Raw genomic sequence first — 26,746 nt, 5'->3', positions numbered from 1 at the left:
AAAGTTTAATCTTTTATTTTTTCCTTCTCTGTATACATCTAAATATCTCTAGGTGGGTTGTTTTGGCACACGGGCCCTTCCTTCTCCTCCAGTGGCCAATTAAACTTGATTATCTCCTCAGATGCATCTGGAACCAATAGGGCGATTTCCTCCTTCCCTTTGTATAAGCCAATCAAAGTAAGCTAAATTGTTGCAATTGCCAATTTGTCCTCCTGTATTTAGTTTACGTATTGGCATCCATTGCAGAGGTTAGGAAACAAAACGTGTGTGTGTCTGTCTCTCTGCCTCTCTGTGTGTGTGTGTGTGTGTGTGTGTGTGTGTGTGTGTGTGTGTGTGTGTGTGTGTGTGTGTGTGTGTGTGTGCGTGCGTGAGAGAGAATGAGGAGAGATACGCAAAAAAACATACGGATTAAATAAAAGATTGAGACAGAGAGAGAGAGATAAACACACACACACACACACACACACACACACACACACACACACACACACACACACACACACACACACACACACACACACACACACACACACACACACACACACACACACACACACACACACACACACACACACACACACACACACACACACACACACACAAAGCCTGACATATCTAAATAGAGCCATCAAGTTGACATTTCAACACATCCACAGACCTCCTACACCCCCCACAGCTCTCTATGGACCCTTGATACAAAAGGGGTGTGTGTGTGTGTGTGTGTGTGTGTGTGTGTGTGTGTGTGTGTGTGTGTGTGTGTGTGTGTGTGTGTGTGTGTGTGTGTGTGTGTGTGTGTGTGTGTATGTGTGCAGGGGGGGGGGGGGGGTGGAGGGAGTGGGGTTACCCTGTCATAACATGCCAGCATCAAACTCCTATGGTTATCTGGTAACAGAATAATCTCAAAGTGCAGAGAGGACAACGACTCCAATACAGCCGTACCAACTTCAGTTCATTCAGATTGAGTGCAAATCTGCGAAGACCTGTTCCAACAAGGGCTCCGTGTCTTGTTGCGACCGAACATTGTTGACTATCATGCAGGGGTCTCTATATACAGTATGAGTAACTGGTCCCATATATATCACTGGCCAGATGGCCAAGAACTGGCCCTTTAGGGCGAGGTCGCATGTCACCCAGAGGTGTCTTACTAGTTTTACAGGGAATTCAGGTGAATGGTAAAATGGTAAATGGTGTGTTTATATACAGTATACAGTAGGCCTAGTGCCTTTATTCAAGGCGCTTTACAATGACTGTGCATCATGTTCACCCATTCACACACACTTTCATTCCAAAAACCAAAAAAAAATCACACCCTTCAACACAGTGGCTTTCCGCTGGAAGACGTTGCCCCCAGTGACACCTGGAAGAGAAGGAGAATGTCACCTTGAGGTTCCCTCCAATCGCATAGACAACACAGCTGTGCTGATAGAATACGTTGTCTACGTCTGGGGAGGGTACCGTAGCCCAAACTGGGTCCCAGACTGCAACGTTCTTCATGCGTTCGACGTCAACGCCCACTTATGGTTCAAACCACAGGTTTCTGGGACTGTTCCAGAGGCGAGGTACGGCCACTCAGCCTGTGTCTTGGGGAGGGCCATGTATATTTATGGAGGACGGACCGAGTCTACATTCAATAATGACATCCACAAGTTGGACACCAGCACAATGGTCTGGTCTTTAATTAACACTGGAGACACTAGACCTCCTGCTACAGAATGTCACTCTGCCACCATCATTGGGACAAAGATGTTTGTATTTGGAGGCTGGGATGAAAGCTATGACAGCTTCAACACCATCCGAGTGTTTGACACAGAGACCAACTGCTGGCTGAACACATCACCTTCTGCACAGCTTCTTCCAGAAGAACGCAGCAGTCATTCAGCTTTTGAATACAACGGAGAGCTGTACATAATCGGTGGTCTTAAGGTGGGAACATTTAAGATCAAGCACTTCAGTGATCTGTGGAAATGCAATGCAGAGACCTTCTCCTGGAAGAAGATATGGGCCTTTCCCCTTGAGCCCAAGAGGAAATGGTGCTGGTCCAGTACGTGCAGTTGCATGGTGGGAGATCGCATCATCCTGTTTGGAGGGATAGATGACGCCGTGGCGCCATGTGGTGACATTCACATCTTGGACCTGCGTCCTACTCTGAAGACGTTATGTAAGCTAGCAGTTATTCAGTACGGTGTGGGGCAGTCTGAACTCCCGCACGACATCAGGTGGGAACTGGCAGCCATGACAGGTAGAGTTTAATGTAGTTGTTGTTGTTTGACCTTAAATGTAATACAGTGACACTCCTGGACTATTTGAACACTTCCGGTGCCAATTACGTCCAGGAACGTGACAAGAATTATAGGGCAGTGGGGACGTGATAGCTGGTTGCCATGGTAAACAGGTGCCGCGGCGGCGGCCGGTGAGCGAAGAAACTTCATGTCCCATGATGCAACTCGGCCGCCAGCGTCAGGAAGCATGTCAACTCCATTAGGTGCCCTCCACACTAGGCGCGGTCACCGCCTCCTAGCAATCCATTTTCAATGAGAGGCAGGCAGCTTTTTCGGCCGCGCAGCGAAGTTTTGGGGTGGCGAGGCGAGTGGGCGTGGTCCCGTGAAATCCACCACGAGCGTGCTTGTTTGTGCATGCGTACGCGGGCGGTGAGAGATGGATTGTGTTCATCTTTGTGAAATACTGCGTGGCGTTTACTCACTGAGCGAGTGTGTTTGTGTCTCACCAAGGCGCGGCCACCGCTGATCCTAGTGGCAGCCCCGACAGCAACCACGCCTAGTCTGGAGGGCACCTTAAGTTGCTGCTGCAAAGGAACAGCTTTATCTTGGAATCTACTTTCACAAACGCTTTGAATGCAGAGAACTTTTTTTTTTTTTTTTCACTTGGCCGTGCGTTAGGATTGTAGATTCACAACCGAAAGTAAACAAACTGACGTCCATTTTAACATTGTGACTTTCCACCACATGGACACGATCGTGGCTTACGGGGCTCTCCAAAACTTTCCAAAATAATTGCACCCAAGTGTTAAAGATACACAATTCTACAAATGGCTGATTTTACTTATTTCTTTCCTCTCAGTGGTCTGTAACTCTGAAAGTGATAGGAACCCAATGGGCCTTTACCGGTCTGTGACTTCAATGAGCCCTTACAGGTCTGTAACTGAGAGTGTAATGGGAGATCCGGAGCACTCAGGGTTAAAATACCTCAACTTCAAGACGTTTAACCTTGAGCGCCTGGATCTTCCTTTTTTGAGCAGTGCAAATTGCTCCTAGTTTTCAATTTGTGTGTGTCAGTCAGCCAATGGAAACATTTTGACTCTGTATGGAGATCCATGCTCGTGTTTGCACTGCTCACTTCACACCTAGGTGTGATTTTTTTATTATCTAAAGTTGATTTAATATTTGATTATTTACAGAGAACATTTTATATATAACAGAGTGACACTATTATCAAGACATGCATTACATGATTTGAACCACAGGGCAACCACACTTGCAATTTCACAAATTGAAAAATGTCTAGTTCATTATAATGTTGTATCATAAAATACTATTCTTTTATGTATTTAAAAGTTCAAATAATACTACAGGGTCTACTGTGAAAAACGTGAGACAGGAAAATCTTTAGGGGATTTTAATTTTAATTAAATGGAACATATTTGAGGACAAGTATGTGATTCAGACTTCAAAGACGCGAAACGGGGGAGTCAAAGTTGGATCATGCCAGTTCTTTTTGCACCGTTAACGAATAGGGAGTCTTCTCTTTCTCTCTCCTTCAGGCGTGTGCACTCATAGACATCAAAGGGGGCTTGAGCCCCTGCCCTTTTACTCATCTGTAAAAAGTGCTCTCTCCAGACCATGGATGCAGTTTTCACTATGATGAAAGAAATGCAAATGCCCCTCTTTCCATGCCATACCTGAAGGCGGCATTCAAGAGAATTGCCTTGTCCAAACTCTCCTGAACTTGAATGCAGCATCTTATGTTGAAAGAACTGCCCTCTCTGTGCAGAAATCCATACCGCTACGCCACATCTCCAATATTGACTTGATTATGCTTAGTTCAGTGGGGTATCAAGTACCAAAAATAGCCGACCTCCAAGCTCACAATGTGTCGCGCTGCGACGCGTTGTGAGCTTGGAGGTCTGCTATTTTCAATATTTTCACCGAAAGGCCCTTTTAGAAATTTCAGCTCCTGACTCTCTATCATTCTCTACACGTCACTGCTCTCCTTGATTCCAGAGCTGTCAGGGCAGTTTACTGGCCCCAGTCCTGACAAAAACATGGTGTGTGGTTTGTGTTTGAACAGATAAAGCAGTTTGTGGTTGTTGTTTTTCCAATTTCTGTCCACAGCTTCCTCCCCCCCCCCTCCTTGTTTGTTCATTCATTCCATCTCATTCTAGCATTTATTCAATCTATTCTTCTTTTTTTAGTTCCTTACCCACGTGCAACACTGTCCAGTACAGTATAAGTATAATTAGTTGCGAGCATAAAGACGTGCTCCTCTATGGCATGGGGGTTTTCAAAGTGGGTTACGGGGCACCCTGGGGTGCCGCGACAGCAGCCCAGGGGTGCCGCGAGATAACTTGATAATATTTGGAATTTATTTGGACACTTAACAAATATTTAGTATCATTTTAAACTTGAAGTACAAACGTATTTTCAGTCAATTCTAACCAAAATGGCTATTATCTCAACGTTTTCCTTGTAACGTAATCACTAAAATATCGTCACTGTCGGGCAGAAACCTCATATCTCCAAGTTTCAAATGTGTATGTCTTTTGGTAAAGCAAAGCCCTGCTTCATCATACAAGACTGTCGTACAAAACTAGTGAAAACAGCCGGTCTACAAGCACACAAGATCTGCTGTTTTCACTAGTTTAGTACATTTTATAGATGATAAATACAAAACGAACGGTTTTGGACATACAAAGTTTCCACCCGAAAACAACGATATGCTATAAATATAAGGTGCTGGGAGTGAAAATTATAATGTGGGGGTGCCTCAGATTAAAAAATATATATTTATGGGGTGCCCGGAGACAAAAAAGTTTGGGAACCCCTGCTCTATGGATGTGTATGACCAGCAACAATCTGTCTGGTTCTCTCAGACACAAACACACACTCAAGAGGTAACAGAAGACGCACGCATGCACAACATTTCCCTCGCATACACACTCGCACCAACAAGACATCTTCCACGCACGCACACATTAAATGCAGATCTCTCTCTCTCTCTCTCTCTCTCTCTCTCTCTCTCTCTCACACACACTCTCTTCCTCAACCTCTGCCCTCCAGTCTGAGACTTGTGAAGATCTCCTCCCATCCGTTCCTCACACCCACGTTCTCACAAGGCCCTCTTTATCGGGGCGGGAGGAGGAGGAGGAGGGGAACCAAGCCACGGAAAAAAAACTCCCACGCTCACACCGAAAAGAACCCAAAAAAGCCTACGCGTTTCATTTAGAGAGAGTGTGTGTGTGTGTGTGTGTGTGTGTGTGTGTGTGTGTGTGTGGGGAGCGGGGGGCATGACAGTTTGTGTGCATGCATGTGTAGGGGTGGGACGATATGAAAAATTCATATCACGATTATTGTAACAAAATAAATTGCGATTTACGATATTATCGCGATAATCAGAAACCATTATCCTGGTGCAGAACATTTGCCAAAAAAGAGCAGATCTACAAGCTCACAACGCGTCGCATTGTGAGCTTGTAGATCGGCTATTTTTTGGCAAAGACATTTGATAGAGAGTGAAAAAAAAAGACTGTATCAAGTACGTTTATTATAAGTACCTTTTACCAGTTATAGAGGGTTTAAGTGCTACCGGATATGCATGCACCTCGGCAAATAAAAGGTGAATTGATCCCAGTGCATGACGGAGGACGATATCACGATAAATTAAATCTCCACGATAGGATTATTGTGAGTGTTTATTTTTATCACGATAAACGATAATATCGCTTATCGTCCCATCCCTTGGCATGTGTCCAGAAATTCATTTTGTGTGCTTGCGTGTCTGTGTTTCTGTGTGTGTGTGTGTGTGTATGTGCGTTGGGCTCCATTGATCACTGATGTGTCCATCGGGGGCTGTTGTCCTTAAAGGGCCTTTTCCAAAGACAGAAGGAAGGGGGGGGGTGAGGAGGAGAGAGAGACGTTACAACAACCCAGAGAGAACGAGGAGTCCTTTTCCTGGGCAAGGTTGTTGCAACAACAACGCCCTTGGGATTCTGCAGAACTCTGGTCATTGGGACACCCACACACTCGATGGGGCCAAATTCAATGCCAGAGTAGGGATGGGACGATAAGCGATATTATCGTTTATCGCGATAAAAAAACACTCAAGATAATTGTATTGTGGAGATTTAATTTATCGTGATATATCGTCCTCTGTCATGCACTGGGATCAATTCACCTTTTATTTGCCGAGCTGCATATCCGGTACCACTTAAACCCTCTATAAGGTAAAAGGCACTTATAATGTACATACTTGATAGTCTTTTTTTCACTCTCTATCAAATTTCTTTACCAAGAAATAGCCAGTCTACCAGCTCACGTGTGAGCTTGTAGTATTTTTTTGGCAAATGTTCCACCCCAGGGTAATGGATTTTGATTATCGCGATAATATCGCAAATCGCAATTTCTTTTGTCACAATAATCGCGATATGAAATTTTCATATCGTCCCATCCCTATGCCAGAGTGGCCAACGGAGAGGAGAGGATGACTGTTCTCAAATGAACAGACCACACACCTCACACACACATAAAGTCACATGGAGACGAGCACTTCCATGTGAGTAAACTCTCACTGGCATATGAACATAATAGGGCCTCTATCATTCCAACACACACGCACACGCACACGCACACACACACACACACACACACACACACACACACACACACACACAAACAGTCTGTGTTTTGTTTTAAAGGGGAAAGGAACTTGTCTTCGTCGGCTGGCATGGTTTTACATTCCTAAATCTGTTTGCCATAGCTCCAAACTACCACCAGCACCACACACACGCTCTCGCTCTCTCTCTCTACCTGCTTTTCTCCTTTCACTTTCCCCTTGACAGTTTATAATCCAAAACAGAGCAGTGTTGATATTGTAGCAATATCGTGACTAGGGGATTTTGCCTGCCATAATGTCATGATACGGCAAAAGTGTCGTCTTCTCTTGGTTCCAATAGCTTAAGCCTTATTTTACACTTTCAAAAACAGGGCGATATTAGGAAAACCTTCGATATTCAATATCGTTGTTGAATACCGTGATATCGATATTACTCACGATATTAGTGAAAACAATTGCATAATATAGTTTTAACGCTGCTTTAGGTCTACTGCCTGCCTAACCCAGATAATGAATAGCATATCTATGCATGCACATTGCACATTACACATAGAATAAAGACATTAAATGCCTTATTTCAAACGATGGTTTTATTGAAATAACCACACCTGGTTACAGATGCTTTTTTGCATGTGCTATGTGCATACACAGTGTGTCACTCAATGCCAATGCCCAAAATGGCTCCAAGGTAGATGTGCCATGATTTTATATGTTTTTCTTTACTATGCAATGAAAAAAAAAATGTTTTTTTTTTTTTTATAATTTCTTTCCCCACAGAAACAGACACAGTTGTTGTGATTCAGTGGCAAAAATAATTTTGTCAATCAGACACATGGTTCCAGAGATAGAGCTGTTTGAATCAAAAAAAGTGTCCATCCACTAGAATGAACACACAATAATAATAATTACATTTTATAGCCTTTGATCTAAAAGACGTCATTGGCACACAGGGCCCATTGAAAAAAGCAGTCATGAGACGTCATTGGCATTGAGTGAGTTAATGAATATGAATTTGACAATGTGTCAAATTCATACCTCCAATACCTCATTTCAAGCCGTCTTCGTCGGTATGTATACCTTGCATGTTGCTGCATCGATGAAGGTACATTTTCGATATATTGCCCAGCCTTAGCCCTAATGCAAAGGTTCAATTACACATAATTAGGAGCAACATCAAAATGACAATCGTTATCTCATAATAAGAATTATGAGACATCTCATGTGATCCACACATTCTTTGACACTTCATCCATCTCCGTCGTTCCTTCCTCTACGACAGTGAAAACGCGTTATCGGTCACATCGACAGCTCGTTAGACATAGTTTGACATTCGACGGTTCACACTCGCGGGTCGCGTTTTTTCGACCGCATCAAAGTCGGCTGGAGGACCTCGGCCGTTAGAAGCCGTAACCTGCGGTAACCTTAACCCCAGCCTTCATCCTCATCCATAGATCACACACACACACACACACACACACACGCACACACACACACACACACACACACACACACACGCACACGCACACGCACAGTGACCCGCTGTGTCTCTTTCTAATGCACAATAAGTATGACACTCAGATGTAACCCTCAGCCCTCTGCACTATGACCAGAGTCGGCGCACAAAAGGAGCGAGCTGGGAATTCCCTCTGCGAGTGTGTTTTGTGTTGTTTGGCACACACACACATGCACGCACGCACGTTGCTCGTGCACGGAATCCCACATTCAGGATTTCCCTTGTTACATATTATTATACGTAAGCATGGGACGAATATGAAAATGTCTTGTCACGATTATTGTGACAAAAACAAAAATAGCAATGTACGATATTATCGTGATAATCCAAATATCCCCCATTATCCATTATGCTGGGGCAGAACATTTGCCAAAGATAGCAGATCTACAAGCTGTGAGCTTGACCTTTTTTGACAAAGAGATTTGAGCGTGAGTAAAAGACTGTAAGTATGTTATTTCCAGGTCCGTTTTATGAATGGTTTAAGTGGTAACAGATAAGCAGCTCGGCAAATAAAAGGTGAATTAATCCCAGTGCATGACAGAGGGTAATTTCACGATACATTTAAATCTCCACGATATGATTATTGTGAGTGTCTTTTATTACACAAGAGCACGACCCAAGAGTAAAATCCTTCGCTTTTGGTTCCTTGCATGCGGCATACATACTGTAAGTAGGAAAGTGATCCATTTGGTGCATCTATCCAAAGCGCTTTATAATGTGCATATACATTCATCCTTTCACACACACATTCATGTTTCATACACTGACGGACGGCGGTAGGAAAAGCACCAAACTGCCCCCAAACTGTGGAATAAACTCCCTGTTGGACTTAGAACAACAGCCTCACTCCCTAGCTACCGCCGTGGACTGAAGACTCACCTCTTCAGACTCCACCTAGGCCCATAGCACTTACCGTAGCACCCGCCTACCCTCAATGACCAATTGACCATACATGAAAGCTAGATAGCATTCTTAGGTTTTATATAAAGTTTTTACTGATTAGGTGCTTGGTCTAACAATGTTATTGTTTTTTTTTTCTAGATTGATATTTATATGCAATTGATTTTGTTGATGTTGATACTGATGTATTACCTTGCTTATTGTATTGATGTATTTGCTATTGTAGGTCGATCTGGATTAAGAGCGTCTGCCAAATGCCTAAACTGTAAACTGTAACCAACCTGTTCACTGGGAGCAGTTTAGTGGTCGAGTTTCTTGCTCGAGAGCACTCCGACACAAACTCAGGGGAAGCCGGGATTTGAATCGGTTCAACGTTTCCCAAGCTCTCTACTGCCCAAGAAGCCACAAACTAAAATAAATTATTGTGGAGGTACTTCTTTTTCTGAGGCCTATTGGCGATGTGCACAGGAAATGTACAAGGATCGTTATGATAACACACACCCACAAACACACAGCTGCATCTCTGCTAGGGTGTATGGAAGCGGTTAGATCCGGTGAGCAGGGCGGACAATAGTAAAGGCCAGAGGTCGGCGGCCCGGCGGGAGCAGAGCCACACTGGATTGATCCATCACTGTCAAAATAAAGATGTGCGCGTGCACATGTGTGCGTGTGTGCGTGTGCGTGTGTGTGTGCGCGCGTGCGTGTGTGCGCGTGTGTGTGTGTGCGCTTGCATGTCTGCAGAGGATGTGTGTATGCACGGATGCACGTTGTCGCTGTCGTTGTATCTCCATATTTCAACGTCATGCTTGCTCTCGTATGTAAACGCCCTACTTCATCATCATTGCACAAAAGTTATGAAAACAGCCAATCTACAAGCACTCAAGATGTTGTAGATTGTGCATTTTCACAGCTTTAGAATAATAAATATAAACAATAAAATAAATAAAACGGTTTTGGACGTACAAGGTTTCCACCCGAGAGTGACGACATGAAGGGAGTTTCAGCTGTGAAAGTGTGGCACAATTCTCTCTCTCTCCCTCTCTCTGTCCCTCCATCTTTCTCTTTGTTCTCCCTCTCTCTCTCTCTCTATTTTAGGCATCCTGGTGAAACATTGACTAGTTAATGTGTGCTAAATGACCTTGCCCCCTCCACTAAATCTGACCCCTCTCTCTCTCTCGCTCACCCCTCCTTCCATCTCTCCCTCTCTCCCCCCCCCCCCCCCCCCCTCTTTGGAGATAAGAGTTCGGTTTCACGGCTGAACGCGTTCAAAGTCTCTCTCGGTTGACTCAGTTTCAAGGAGTGTGCGTGCGAGTGCGTTGGATCGAGAACGAGGAACATGCTGTGCAAGGACGAAATTGGCACTTTGTTTAAAGTTGGTATTTTGTATGCGTGTGGCATGCGTGTGAGATAGTTCTACATTTATCTAACCATAAATAAGTTCAAGGGCTGACAATCTCCTTCACTCCCAGTCCATCACTTCTCTCTTTTACTATAAACTGTCTCTCCTATTTCTCACACACTCTTGATCTCTCCCACAAACTTTCCATCCGTATTTTCCTCTCTCACACAGTCTATTTCTCTTAATCTTCTTCTGTCTCTTCATCAGTAGCCTCCTGCCTAAGACACAAAAGTCAACAACGTCACAACGTGTTGCAAGCTTGTTTCTATACTTTCTACGTACTTTTCGTGGCTATATACCGTTGCTAGGAATACAGGTGTGCCTGTTGAGACTGTCGAGCTGCCCGTCGACGTGCCTCGGTCACAAAACGTTTGCAAAACCACTGATATAGCTACAGTTTGGAGAGCTGGCCATGACGTTAGCTCATTGTACTCTGTAAGTAAAGCAAGCTTTCTACAAACAGAAAAGGGTGACAACAATAGGGCTGTCACGATATGACATTTTACATGACGATTAATTGTCACTCAAATAATTGGCGATTAACGATTTAATTGTGTATTTGTCGTTGATAATTACATTTCTGTTTGGATTTTAGGCTTTGAAGTTGCATATGGTAGATATGACACATAACCTAAATATACAAATACATTACTGACTTACTACTTAAAAAATAACATTGATAGTGGAAATAGCCGATCTACAAGCTCACAACGCGTCGCGATGCGTTGTGAGCTTGTAGATCTGCTATTTCCACTATTTCTGACATTTTTCAACATTCACGATTATGACGATTATGACAAAATAATTGCGATAATGTCAAATAATCACGATTAGACGATTATGTAATAATTGTGACAGCCCTAGACAACAACAGAGCTCTCTCTATCTGAACCCCCACAGCTGGGAGTACTGCTTCTGACCTGGAGGCTACCTTCACTGCAGAAGTAGGACGGATTGGCGGGGATTCGGAACCGAATTCCAATATCGAGGAACCTTTTCCGGAAACCGATTTTTCATCACACCGTCACGGCTGGTATGTGGACTTCACGTCTGCTCTCCTATACAATAACCAGTAAGACGCCCTAAGGGCGAGAAGCCACCTCCACCAAGGGCAAGGTCACGCAAATGGGCGTGTGCAGACTATAGGATATAGCCCCATATATGGAGATATAGCCCCATATATGGAGAGCCCTGATGTCATCAATATCATTCGGCAGAGGGACATAGCCCCATATATGGAGATAACTGATGTCATATCATCCCAGCTTAGCAGAAGGATATAGGATAAAGCCCTATATATGGAGATATAGCTCCATAAATGGAGATCCTTGATGTCATCAATATCATCCCAGCTCAGCAGTAGCTTGTAGATCTGCTATTTTTGAAAAATCGTGAAAATCTGTGAATATTTCAAATCCTTCTAATGTTTTTACATGTTTCTATGTCAGTGATGCTCAAACTTGGTCATGTGAAGGACCCCCAAAACTATATGTATTTGGCCACGGACCCCCATCTCAGATATAGCTCCATAAATGGAGATCCCTGATGTCATCAATATCGTCCCAGCTCAGCGGAAGGGCTGGGTACCAAAATTCAAAGAGTAACTATGGCGACCTATCAACTGCCCGCACGACGGGAGAGTTAAGTGAGAGCCTTCGTTGCAGAAGCGTTAAGGAATCGGACCCGTTCAGAGGGAAAGCGCTGGTTCGGGCCAACTCTACAGGCCAAAAAGACAAAAAAGACGTTGGAAGCTCTGACTCATGCGTCCCTGGTCCCCATAATAATAACCCAAGAATCCTGTGTTGTTCTCAGGCAATCCTGCTTGGGAACCAGGATAAAAATGAATGAGATGCAAGCAAAGCCAAGGATGAAAGGATGTTTCCGCCCCGACCCTACAGAGGGAAGGGATGGATGGAGGCAGGAGGAGAGAGAGGGAAAGGAGAAGGAAAAGAAAAAGGAGGGATGATGATGATGACGACTAAAGAGGAGCGGGTAAACAAAGGCAGTTTTGTATCATTTCAGACCTCAGCCGCGTCTCTCCTTGCCAGTGTAGCCGCGAGAGGGTAACCACATTGCGTGGTGGAATGTGTCTATGTATTGGTGTGAGCAGGAGGGCGTCGTTTTTTTTTTTTTTGAGTGTGCTTGTGTGTCAGCGTGTGTCTTCGTCAGGGGTGTCGCACCAAATTCTGGGCCGGGGGGGGGGTTCTTTAATTATTGAAAAAATAGCAGATATACAAGCTCACAGCGCGGCAGCGAGCTTGTAGATCTGCTACATTTATTTCAAATTCTTTCTATGTCAGTGGTGCTCAAACCTTTTCATGTGAAGGACCACAAAAATGATATGTATTTGGCCACGGACCCCCCATCTCAGAATATTTAGTTCCAGGGACTCCCCCAGAAGCAAAATTTGAGTTACAAATGTTCACACTAAAAAAATACATATATTATATTTAAAGACTATTTCCACGACTTTTCAAAAATAGCAGATCTACAAAGCTCGCAGCGTAGCTAAAGTAAAGAATAAATCCAGGCCCCTCCCCCTTGGGCCATAGTAACTCTGTCCCACTCCCCCCCCCCCCCCCCCCCCCCCTCCCTTGTGACGCCCCTGGTATTCGTGGATGTGCAGATCCGTGTGAGATGTGTGCGTGTGCCCGTGCCCGTGTGTGTGTGTCTGCGTGTGCGGTACATTCCTTGGTTCAGAGGCATGGTTTCAACGGGACAAACTGTAAACACATAAACAGGCAGAGAGACACAGAGGAAAAACACACACACACACACACACACAAATTATGCCCATAACAATCTTTCCCTAAGCCTACATAATGGATCGGAAAGTGTACTCTGAATGTCAGAGCCCCGGCTACACAATAGGAAATATGTGGTCGTTGTCGGGTTGATGGAAAACGCCGTAAAAAAAGCTGAATTGAAACCAGGAGTGAAGTGTGAGACGCGGGACGGTAAAGAGCAACAAGACTACGTTGATCCTGAGCCTATGGCTATTTCCACTATCAATGTCCTTTTTAAAGTTGTTAAATGTGTCAGTAAATGTCTTGGTATATTTAGGTTATGCGTCATATCTGCCATGTGGAACCAGTTCAAAGCCTACAAGCCAAACGGAAATGTAATTGTCAACGACAAAAACAAAATTAAATCGTTAATTGTAATTGTTTGAGTGACAATTGATCGTCGTGTAAAATGTCATAATCGTTGACAGCCCTACACAAGATGACACATAATCACGCGACTCAGGTTCACAAAAGGGCCTTTTCCACCGGCAAAGAACCGGATCCAGAACCAGTGCCGGTTCAACTTTCTTGGAACCTTGGTTCGTTCTTGCGAACCGGCTTGCGTTTCCACCAGATTTAACCGTGATTGAACCAGAGGAACCAAAGGATTTTGTGGTTCCCCGTTCCGAACCAACTTTTACGGTTCGGAACCAACTCGGTTCACGGTGTAAAAGCTCACCTCTGGTTCATCCCGTAGGCGGGAGAAAGAACCAGAACCGGTTCTTTGCTGGGGGAAAAGGCCCTAGTGTGCATTACACCCAGGGAATACATTTAGGGGCCTTTCCCACCAAAAGAACCTTGGTTCAAGGACCAGTGCCGTTCAACTTTCTTGGAACCTTGGTTTGTTCTTGCGAACCGGCCGCGAACCGGCTTGCGTTTCCACCAGAATGAACCAGAGGAACTCGGTTCTCGGTGGAAAAGCTCACCTCTGGTTCATCCCATAGGCGGGAGAAAGAACCCAAACCGGTTCTTTGCCGGTGGAAAAGCGGCCTCAGTGCTTGCTTGGTCACAACACGTAACCAGAAGACGAGACGGAAAGAACAGAATGTAATAGGAGAAGACAGAGGATGACCTTCCTGTAGGCGTCTAACAGATACATCTCATATCAACAATGAACATGACGTATCAAGGGGACAACAACAAGATGTATCTTGAGTCAAGTACACGGCCGTCCTTAGATGGCCATGGACTAATCATAAACAGCTACTGTTTTAAACAGCAATCATTGTTATTGCAAGGGCAAGGTCGCTTTTCGTCCTTAGGCGTCTTACTCGTAGATAGAGCGTTTGTTCAGTAACATGCGGTCACACCCGTCTCTCCAACTCTTCAAAAACATAAACTACCTTTTTTCAAGTGTGTTGATAATGTCCAATAAGGAAAGAGTAGAGTAGACTATGGACATAGTCCATAGTAACATTCTGTGTGCGTCAACAAGGTGAGCATGACACAGGAACCGTGCATTTTGGTGTAATCTGAGGTGCAAAAAAAACATTGTTTAGGCCCGTGCAAGTGCGTGCGTGCGTCGCCTCCATAGTGAGAGATGAGGCTCTAGAGAGGCGGTTCTTTTATGTGAGAATGCAAAGGGTCAGACAACAACAATAACAACTGCAACAGACCAGGGTCAACCCCCAAACACACACACACGCACGCACGCACACACACACATGAGCTTTGTTAGCATGCTGAGAGATGCCTCGCGTATTGCCATAACAGATGCATAACAGCACAACAGCAACAGTCTTCGTACATACATACACCACTGTCTATATCTCTCCATCTCTTGCTCGTTCTGTCTATCCATTCCTTTGTCCCCCTCTCCGGTTCTCTCTCTCTCTCTCTCTCTCTGAAAACGATTTAAAAAGTCCACATTAATCCAGTCTAAGACATGGTCTTAATGCATGTTTATTGTCAGATGTTAATTTAGATCAGGGGTCTTCAACGTTTTTTTTCAGGCCAAGGACCCTTTAGTTGAGAGAGAGAGATGAAGCAGGGGCCCCCACAACCTTTTCATAAATTCCATATAGTTTCATTGTTTGACAGCACAATCATCAGTGTATTTTGGATTCATGTCAATTTGTGTTTTCAGATATTTAACCACTTGAACTGTCAATACTTACAGTAATAACGTTGACCTTTCACTCTGTACTTAGTCTGCTCTTTTTCCCCTCCACCAAACCAAGTACTTGTAGATCTGCTATTTTTGGCTAAAGTTCCCAGAATAAGGACACTAGGGTTCAAGTGGTTGATATACAAAAGGAGAAAAATGTTTCTATCACACAAGATTTGGACGACCCCCTATAGTAACTCTGAGGACCCCCTAGGGGTCCCGGACCCCCTGTTGAAGACCCCTGATTTTAGATTACAGACATTTCAGTGCAGGACACACTCAGCAAAACGCTGACCACTGGTAACTGACTTCACTCGTTTACTGGCAGCTTTTTTCAGGTCAAATCACGGCGGTTTTCTTACCTTTTAAAGTGGGCGCGATTGCTTTATAACCACAAATAAAAATACACAAAGGAGTAAAAGATAAGGCGTAAAGAACTGTCTGTCTGTCTGCCTCTCTGTCTGTCTGTCTGTCTGTCTGTCTGACTGACTGACTACTAACTAGACTGAATGAACGGAAAAGCAATTTGACTGGCTGGTTGGCTAACTGACAACTTGAACGTACAAACAGCCAACTGGTCCACTAATTAAGCCCCTTTTCCACCGACATGGCCCAACACACCACACCACTCCACACCGCCCACTTGCCAGGTTTTCCACTACAAGGACCTGGGTAGAGTGACGTGAAAGTGGTTCTAAACGTGGTACTAAAAAGTATCCAATCCAGAGTAGGTTTGAGCTAGGCCAAACACTTCATAGTGACTTATCACTCACTGATTTGTCATTTAAACCACCAGGATATAGTTGTAATACATGATAATAGATTCTATTGTGTTATAATCACCGTTATAATATATTATAGTGTATTATAATTATCATAGTAATACATTATAATAATTTATATTGTATTATAATCACAGTTAAAAGGGTCAATTTTAAAAGGGGTACTTTTGTGTAATGGAAAATGAAGATATTTTTATGTGGTGTGGTGTAGTGCAGGGGTTCCCAAACCTTTTTGTCTCAGGGCACCCCATGAATATTTGTTTTAATCCGAGGCACCCCTACATTATAATTTTCACTCCCAGCAACTTGGGAAACCTTGTATGTCCAAAACTGTTCGTTTTGTATTTATCATCTATACAATTAACTAAACTAGTGAAAACAGCAGATCTACAAGCACACAATTTCGCATCTAGTTTTGTGCGACAGTCTTGTATGATGAAGCAGGGCTATTTGCTTTACCAAAAGACGTACACATTTGAAACTTGGAGATACAAGGTTTCTGCCCGACAGTGACGATATTGTAGTGATTATGTTACGAGGAAAACGTTGAGATAATAGCCATTTTGGTTAGAACTAACTGAATATAACTTTGTACTTCAAGTTTAAAATGATACTATTTTTTTTTCAAGTGTCCAAGTAGATTCCAAATATTATCAAATGATCTCGCGGCACCCCTGGACTGCCGTCACGGCACCCCGGGGTGCCCCGTCACCCACTTTGAAAACCCCTGGTGTAGTGTCATAGTGTGGTGCTAAAGCTGCAGTGGAAAGGGGGCTTAACTAAATGGTAAGCTGATTGGTTCTTGGCTGTCTGCACCGCTGCTTGGCTGACCTTCTGACAGGCTGAGCAAATAACAGGACCCCGACACACTGATGCGAGATATTTGGTCATTTAACCGAAGTTTGTAGAAGTCCAAACTACGGCAGGAAAGGTTGATTTTTTCAAGGAAATGTTAATCTTAACGGAATGGTCATTTGTGGGAGGAAATTAGCGTAGCCGAACAGATTTCTAAAAAGGAGATTGATAGTTAAATTAATTGAACCCATTTAGGCCTAGAATTATTGAATGCTTTAGCTATTGAAAAATAGCAGATCTACAAGCTGCGAGCTTGTAGATCTGCTATTTTTGAAAAAGTCGTGAAAATGTGTGCAAATCTTTGAATATATGTATCTTTAGACTAGAGCGAACGTTTGTAACTCAAATTTTGCTTCTGGGGGGTCCCTGGAACTAAATATTTTGATATACGGGTCCGTGGCCAAATAGATATCAGTTTGGGGGTCCTTCACATGAAAAGGTTTGAGAACCACTGACATAGTAGTCTCTCAAGAACAGACTAACTGAGCTCCAGTTAAGTGAAAAGGACCTTTTCTTTGACGATGGTAGAAACATAGGCTTTTCAAAAAACCTTAGAAGGATTCAAAAGACACTTATAGAATCGGGTAAAAATCTAAATTTTCACGATTTTTCAAAAATGGCAGATCTACAAGCTCGCAGCGCGGCACTCGGTGCCGCGCTGTGAGCTTGTATATCTGCTATTTTTCAATAGTTAAAGCATAAAATAATAATACGCAATAGTATGTACCCGTTCTGAATGGATTAAAGCTGAACAACAGAAGTTTGAGAGAATAAACACTTGCAAAAGAACTGACGAGGAGGTCAGCACTAAAAACTAGAACACCTGCCAACCAATATAAGTCATTTGGGCCCATAACTTAAATCCAGGTATTAGGAAATGGATTATGTGTCTTTATCGTTCTTGTACAGTTAATGTTACAATACCAGAAAGGAGACCAATTTAGAATCGTTTTACAGATACTCAGAAAGCCTTTGAAATTTGAATGCATAAAATCATGAATTTCTCAATTTCAAATGACTAAAGTGAGGTAGGTAACTTGTACAATGCCTTAAAGGTGATACACCATGACATTTCACTTTTCCTATTTTAAAACCTTTTTTGGGGTCCCACTAGCACCTTCTATCCTCACAAAGTCTATTCAGGAGTGGTAATTTAGCCTCAAACCTTTTGAAAAACGTTTTTGGGACATAAACAATATGACATAAATACTTTTTAAATGCATGGTGTATCACCTTTAAAAGGTTCATGAGAACAAAGGGGTTCTACGGCGCGCCTCAACCTACACGGCTAGTCTGGTGCGTCACGGGAGCAGTGACTAGGCAAAAGAGAGAGATTCGAGCAGCTCGGACACATAGAGCCTTTTATTTAGGTGCTAGACAGTACAAAGATACGAATGACTGAGGTTTCGATGCTACTGCATCTTCCTCAGAGTCATCCTCATAACTCTAAATAAAAGGCTCTATTTGTCCGAGATGCGCCAGTCTCTCTCTTCTGCCTTAAAAGGTTCTATATCGAACCCAGGTTGCATGTGCACAGAGAAATAACCAAAGCACAGGTTGGTTTCCAAACCCGTTTGGTTTCAGACAGGGAGACATGCTTTCTCCCACGCTGTCTGCCATCTAAACAATCTTGTAAGTAGGATTAAAAGAAGCTCTGCATTAAGATTGGGTGATTTTACAGTTGGCAGTCTTCTATTCTTGTCGAATATGGTTGTTTTTTACAAGTACTTACTTATGACTTTAGGTTTTATATCGTGTTGTCTCAGATATGCCTAAATTATAATAGGTGTAATGTCTAAGAGGATTTAGTTTTTAACTTTGACACTCATTGTCGTGTGTCACGTGTTCTTTCACTTTCACTGTCTGTGAGTGTGTAGTGTCTTGACAGCCAATGTGAGCTGGGCACCTTTAGTGCATGACAGTTTGAGGAATTAATTACCTTACCATTGCATTGACTGACTAAATTATTGTACGGGGCGAGGTCTACCTACCTGGCTGGCTGAATAACAAACTGATCGACTGACAGACCAACTGGCTGACTAGCTAAATGACAGATAGCCAAGTGGCTACCTGGCTGACTGACTGACTGACTGACTGACCATGAGCATGTCATCCAACATAATTCTCGGGGGAGGGTATTTCCAACATAGCTGCAGTAGTCTATGTAGGTTTTAAAGAATGCATGCCTAGCCTATTGCTGAATCAAACATAAATATGTACACAGGCACAGTCATTGGATGCACAGGCCCATTCCCCAGGCCACAAATAACACACACACACACACACACACACACACACACACACACACACACACACACACACACACACACACACACACACACACACACACACACACACACACACACACACACACACACACACACACACACACACACAGTAGTGATTTGTTCTGCCCTCTGTGGAATGTTGACCAAATGGCTTACATCCCTCTGCTGTCTCAGACACATCGAACCCCTCCCCCTACAACTCCCCCTCCCCCCTCCCCCTCCCCCCTCTCTCTCTCTCTGACCACAGCCAGCCATACACACCTCTCTCTCAAAGACACACACACACACACACACACACACACACACACACACACACACACACACACACACACACACACACACACACACACACACACACACACACACACACACACACACACACACACACACACACACACACACACACACACACACACACACACACACACTTGAGTTGACATAAGAGTCCATAAAGTTGACACACAGATTCACACATAACCTTAAAGCAGGGGTCTGTAACAGGGGGTCCGGGGCCCATAGGGGATCCTCAGAGTTACTACAGGGGGTCCTCCAAATCGTTGTGAGATAGGAACCTTTTTTCCTCCTTTTTTATATTAACGACTTGAACCCTAGCGTCCAATTATTCAGAGAACTTTAGCCAAAAACAGCGGATCTACAAGCTCACAACGCCTTGTGCTGCGAGGCGTTGTGAGCTTGGAGATCGGCTATTTTTGGCAAAGAGCTTTGGTGTAGAGGGGAAAAAGAGCAGACTAAGTACAGAGTGAAAGGTCAAGTTTATTAACTCATTTAGTGCTCCTGAAATTAACGGATTATAAAGTCCACGATGCCACCCTCAGGCTGCATTCACTCCCGTTATCTTATTTTGAAGGCCAGAAGTCCACAGCGTAAACACTTCCGGTCTGACGTCATCGCGTCCTGCGCCGGAATCGATCGTTGTTTACGTGGTGTCATGGCGGATCAGCTCGGAGCTTTTCTCCATGTGCTTTATAAATGAGCATCTGCCTCCATCTTCGCTTCTAAAGTGTAGTTTTGAGATAATGGACATTAAAGATGAGATCCCCCGTCCACCTCAATGTTATGGGATGACTATTTTGTGCTCGTGGAGCCGTGATGATGAGAAATCAGCGACGGATTTCGGCTCCGGACCTTCCGCCATTGTACTCGGTAATATAACCGCCGTTACAGTAATATATTACTTTTCACGAGTATACTCGGGATTGGCACTCCGGGTACTTGAGTACTTTTCACGAGTCTTCTCGGGATTGGCACTATGAGTTAAGTACTGACGGTTCAAGTGGTTACATATCAGAAAACACAAATTGACAAGAATCCAAATACATTGATGATTGTGCAGTCAAAAAATGAAACTACATTATAGTCTATGAAAAGGTTGTGGGGGGTCCCTGCTTCATCTCTCGCTCAACTAAGGGGTCCTTGGCCTGAAAACGTTGAAGACCCCTGCCTTTAAAGGTTGCCATGTTGAAGAACAACACGCGCACTTCACACCAACCGGAGCTGATCTGAATTTTCCAAACTTAAGAAAACGTAGGTCAGGCCTAAATGGGTTAAAGGGGAGAACCACCCATTTTCAACATTGAACCATGTTCAGACCCCTTTAAGCACACTGTTCATGTGCACAACACACACACAGGAGGAGGATGATAGCGGTGCAGATTCTCATTTCTGTGAATGGAGGTAAAGTTGGACACTGCATTCATTCAGCTGACGGCGGTGACGCTATGCAGAAAGACACAACTACCTCAGTAGACTGAAGCAAAGAACCATGTGATTGTGACACACACACACACACACACACACACACACACACACACACACACACACACACACACACACACACACACACACACACACACACACACACACACACACACACACACACACACACACACACACACACACACACACACACACACACACAGAGGAAAGTGGAAATGACAGTTCACATGAAGATAACAATCTTATTTCCATTACACATTATTCTCAATGCAATTCAGCCTCTCTCTCCCCCCTCCCCTCTCTTTCCAGGGGTTGACACTAAGGTCTCAGAAGCACTTGCCCATCGGGCAAGTACAGGTCATGTTCTACTTGCCCGAAGGTCATGCCCACTTGCCCGAAAAGTAAATTGTCCATTATAAAATGATAGGTAAAGATTTTAATTACTGCTGAATTTAACTTATTTCTTTACTTTCTGGGCCTGTGTGATAAAAAATGTCACACTTCAATACCTCCAAATCCAAATACCTACATACTGTAGCTACGATTGAATATGTCTGTGGTTTCACACAGTAGCCACAGTAAAAACAGCACATTATAGGTAAATAGTGCTCTTATTTTACATTCCGCATACCAGAAGACAGATCGCACTGGCCACATTCAGGTGTTTAGACAGATATCTTGTGTTGTGTTATAGACGTTTGTGTCCCCTCTCAAATGAGCACTTGCCCGGTCGGGCAACCTGAAAGCAAACTTCACCTGCCCTGACGTTTTATTTACCTGCCGGGGGCAGGTGGGCAAGCCTTAGTGTCTTAGTGTCTGCTTTCTCTCTGTTAGTTTAATTACAAAGAGAAAACAACATTTGATAAGTGAAATAGTGATCTTTCGATGCAAGGGAACTGACTACGTATTTTCCGCAGTGCTTCAATAGCAGTGCTTTTAGGCCGGTGGCAAAAGGTACTTCTCCACACAGTACAGTCAGAGGGACTGAGAGCCTGAGACAGCTCCATACAGATCAGTAAAATAAAGCACTGTGTGTGTGTGTGTGTGTGTGTGTGTGTGTGTGCGTGCGTGCGTGCGTGCGCGCGTGTGTGTGTGTGTGGTGGAAACTGCTGTGGGTCTTGCCAAAACTAAAAACACACACACCTTTCAGACGTGCCTCTCTCTTTCATAGCCTCCTCTCTCTCTCTCTCTCTCCTTTACTTCTGCATCTCTCTCTCCCTCTCTCACATTTATATATATATAACAGTCTCATACATAAACACTTAATCATTAAACGCTGACTCTTGTACACATTTCCCAGGCCGGAATTCGGCACCTGGGCACGTGTGAACGCGCCTTTGTGTGTGTGTGTGTGTGTGTGTGTGTGTGTGTGTGTGTGTGTGTGTGTGTGTGTGTGTGTGTGTGTGCGTGTGTGTATGTGTGTGCGTGTGTGACGTTGTGTGTGTGTAACTAACCCACTGGACACTAAGCGGCCATAAGACCACCACCGTTTGATTTTTATCTCCTTCAGCAGTCTCTCAAGTCACATTTTCCCAGGGGCTATGAGTGTGCGTGTGCGTGCGTGTGCGTGTGTGTGTGTGTGTGCGTGTGTGCTTCCAGATGACTGACTGAGCCCGGCTTTTCCATTCGCCCTCCTGTTGCGGTGAATACAGATGTCACCGGCCTACAGTTACACTGCAGCTACTACTGCTGAAAAGTTCTCAATGAGTGGGCGAGAGAGAGAGAGAGAGACACACACAAGGGGAGGGGGGGGGGGGGGGGGGGGTCAGAAATAGAGAAGCAGGGCTGTGAGAGAGAGGGAGAACACAAGAAGTTGGAGGATAGTTGCCTCCCCACCAGACCTGCTACAAATCTTCACATCTCACACATCATACGTAGGCCTAATAAGTGCACACACTTACTATATCATTGGTTTTCCAATGTGGGATCCAGGGACTCTCAAGGTTCCTTGATGGGCTTCTCAATTGACCCATACAAGTCTGTAAACTCTGACAGTGTAAGAATGGAACCAAATGCACTCAGGTCCATTTGGTTCCATTTGTACACTGTCAGAGTTAAGGGGGCGACACAACGCGGCCGGTTGGAGTATCGCAAGGTTCCCAGTTCGATCCCGGCCCGTGTGTGTGTGTGTGTGTGAATGGGTGAACGTAATGCACAATCTATGGAATAAAGACCTATATACGTAAATGCACGTTTACCATCTCACACACTACCCACACACACCATGCACCAATAATCACTGACAGTTCAACTCAAAAGTCATATCATGGTGCCACCACCACAGTCCACACACACACACAGCGGCAGTAGCTCAGGGGTAGAGTTGCCGTCTTAGAGGGTTCCCGAAGGGTTCCCAGTTCGATCCTGGGCTCCCCCAGAGTTGGTGTCGAAGAGTCCTTGAGCAAGACTCTGAAGTGGCCCCTAATAGCTCCCGGTGAGCAGGTTGGTGGTGCCTTGCATGGTTTCCTCCGCCATCGGTGTGTGAACGGGTGAATGTAATGCACAATCTCTGTAAAGCGCCGTAGATAAAGGCCCTATATAAATGCACCATTTACCACACACACACACACACACACACACACACACACACACACACACCCCTGCCGCGTGATGCTACCGTGGGAGCGGAGGGCCCGGCCCAACGGAGGAAACGCGGACCTCCGGTCAGCGGACTGCTACAGAGGAGGAGAAACATCCGAGGCTGACCCTCGTGTCAAGTCTGTCTGAACACACAACCAGCGGCTGGGCGTCTTATCAGCGCCCCGCCGCGTGAGATTAAATAATAATGACGCGAGAGAAAACTTCCCCCTCTCTGCAAGGAACAACAATGGGAGCACTATATGGCGAGCATTAGAGATTCAGGATGTGTCCTTTTCAACTATCACATGACTAGTGTTCTTCCATAGGGGCTGGTTCGTGTGAAACAGGTTGATATAAAAAAGAAGAAAACAAGCCACAGTCGGTAGCCTAATGCAGTGGTTCTCAACCTTTTCAGGCAGCGACCCCAAAATAATCATATTTTAACCCTCCCGGGCGAGCGCTAAGAGTGTAGGCATTACATTTTGTATAACATGGTTCCATTGTGAAAATAGCAGATCTACATGCTCACAACGTTGTGAGCATGTAGATCAGCTATTTTCACAATGTCTGCCTCTAATATTTGACAATTTGCCAAATTTTGTTTTAGAGGTATTAAAAAGTCCTTAAATTGTCACTTTAGAAATGTGCATACCGGTATACACGTCTATACACAAACTTTATGTTGGTTTGTTTATTGTTGAGTGATGAAACAATGCCAACCCGGGGAAGTGGAATTCGTATTGGTATAGATTAGGCCTAAGTTAATCATATGGGGACCCCCCCAAATAATTTGGGGACCCCCCCTGGAGGTCCCGTCCCACAGGTTGAGAACCACTGGCCTAACGTGTAAATGTGTTTCAGTCAATTGCGAGGATTATGTTACCGTTTAATGCCGGTAACCAACCGAACATTTCATACATTTCATTATATTATCCAAATCCTAAGTCTGCAAGCAACTCTTAGATTCTATCTTTTAATATCTGGAATCTAGAGTTGCAATACCAACCCTGCCTTGACAGCCCATACATCCAAACAGAAAAGGTCCTAGCTGACTGTATTAAACAACGTTAAACACACCAACAGCTTGCAGCTGTACAGAACGCTTGAATCACCTGCACAGAATTTCTTGCCAGAAAAGTAGCTCATAAACATGTCTACGGTGGATTATTTCTAAAACAAAAACTTTGCAGACAGAAAGAGGATAATTCAAGCTTTCCGTACAGCTGAGTTTAACGTCCATTAATGCAATCAGATGGGACTTTTCTGTTTGGATGGCGTTGCAACTCTTGATAAGATATCAAAAATAGAATCTAAAAGAGTTGATTGTGGCTATCCAAATCCAATGTCATCAGTTCAGTGCTATTGCATAGCCTAAATGAAAACTTAATGAATAGAAATGGCTTCAAGTCATTGACCAAATACAGTGATCAACCTTATTCAAAACAGTGAACAAATTAAACAACCCAGTTTTCGAAAACTCTGCGACGACAACAACCTCTGACAGACTTCCATTTCCACCTTCTGAACATCTTGACTCAATGAATGGCCAAGAAAGCCGGCTAGCTCCGGCTACCATTACATCAGTGACTTGTGTTTTGTGTGATCCCTGACTGCCGGACAATTGGATTAACATGTTTGGCTGGACAGTCCCACAGCTGAATGAAGCGACTGCATTCTACTGGGCTGTCTGACTGTCTGTGTACACTGTACAGTAACAAGACACTGACAGCTGACTTAACAGCATCCATGCAGGGCAGGCAGCAGCACAGAGCACAGCCCCGGATATGAGCTTTAGTCTCGGACAATAACTTCTCACTCTTTGCCTCTCAAGATGCAGAGTCTTGCAAGACTGCTTGTCCAGACATTGCAGTGCGGTGCTTTCTTGCAGCCAGTCCAGTTTTTAAGGGGAAAGTTCCTTCTCAGCTTTCTCAGAGAAGCAACAGTGGAGTTTTCTAAGCTATTTTAGTCGTCACTTTTCCAGCATGAAGAGAAAACACTTAGCTCAGTGGTTCTCAAAAAAGTGGATTTCAGGGACTCTCTGTGTTCCTTTATGGGGGTTTAAATTGACCCTTACAATTCTGTACAATTCTGTAACTCTGTCAGTTAAGGGGAAGACCTAAAATTTTCGAAGTTGACCACTGACTTTTAGCAAGACAGACAACAAAAGTGACCAGCAGTAGCCAGTCTAGCAGCAAATTGACCCTTACAATTCGGTAACTCTGATAGTATACAAATGGAACCAAATGGACCCTAACAGGTCCACCCTAACAGGTCCATTTGGTTCCATTTGAACACTGTCAAAGTTAAGGGGAAGACCTTCAAATTTCAAAGTTTGAGAGCCACTGACTTAGCTATGGACAGACAAAAAGAAGTGAGTGACCAGCAGTAGCCACTATAGCCAGTTTTAGCCACGCGAACTGAAAGATATGCAAGAATGCCTGTGCACACAACACAACACAACACAACACAACACAACACAACACAACACACATTGTCTTCTGCTTCTGCAGAATCAGAAAAGTTGCAAACAACACGCCACCTCGCAACATCATCAGCAGACACGCACGCACGCACGCACACACACTCACATGCCCGCTATTTTGCATTGGAGACAAAGTAACGGCACTCACTTTAGTGATGATGAGGGGCTCTCCGTGCTCCAAGCCCCCTTTCAGCGTGAACCCCCACGGCGCGCCCCCGCTCAGCTGGACCTGGATGTGGTTGAAAGACACGAGCTGCTCCACCGTCTCCATTCTGTCCCGAACCGGACCGAACCGAACCGATACCGGGGGAACCGTGGAACGGTCCGAATCGAATCAATCACAGTAGTAGTGACTGTGTGTGCGCCGGCGGGTCGGTGCCGGGCTCTCTCACTCCATCACATCACATCACCACTGTGCTGAGGGAGAACTGAATGGGTGAGAAAGGGAAGGAACTGGAGTCAGTGTGTGTG

The 26,746-nt window shown here is 44.4% G+C and overlaps 1 protein-coding gene across 1 annotated transcript in view; it reads right to left on the bottom strand.

Annotated features, from left to right (window-relative positions):
* shroom4 (shroom family member 4) overlaps window positions 1-26,546 on the bottom strand; it is a gene marked incomplete at both ends in the record, with an annotated part of 131,606 nt that extends 105,060 nt beyond the window's left edge. Inside the window, one exon of the mRNA XM_080741643.1 lies at window positions 26,424-26,546. Within this exon, the coding sequence (XP_080597769.1) occupies window positions 26,424-26,546 (123 nt within the window). The remainder of the gene's footprint in view (window positions 1-26,423) is intronic.
* Window positions 26,547-26,746: the final 200 nt, after the last annotated feature.

The sequence above is a fragment of the Nannobrachium achirus genome (assembly GCF_963921795.1).
Source record: "Nannobrachium achirus genome assembly, chromosome: 14".
NCBI classification, from domain to species: Eukaryota; Metazoa; Chordata; class Actinopteri; order Myctophiformes; family Myctophidae; genus Nannobrachium; species Nannobrachium achirus.
This window is presented reverse-complemented; position numbering and strand designations above follow the sequence as displayed.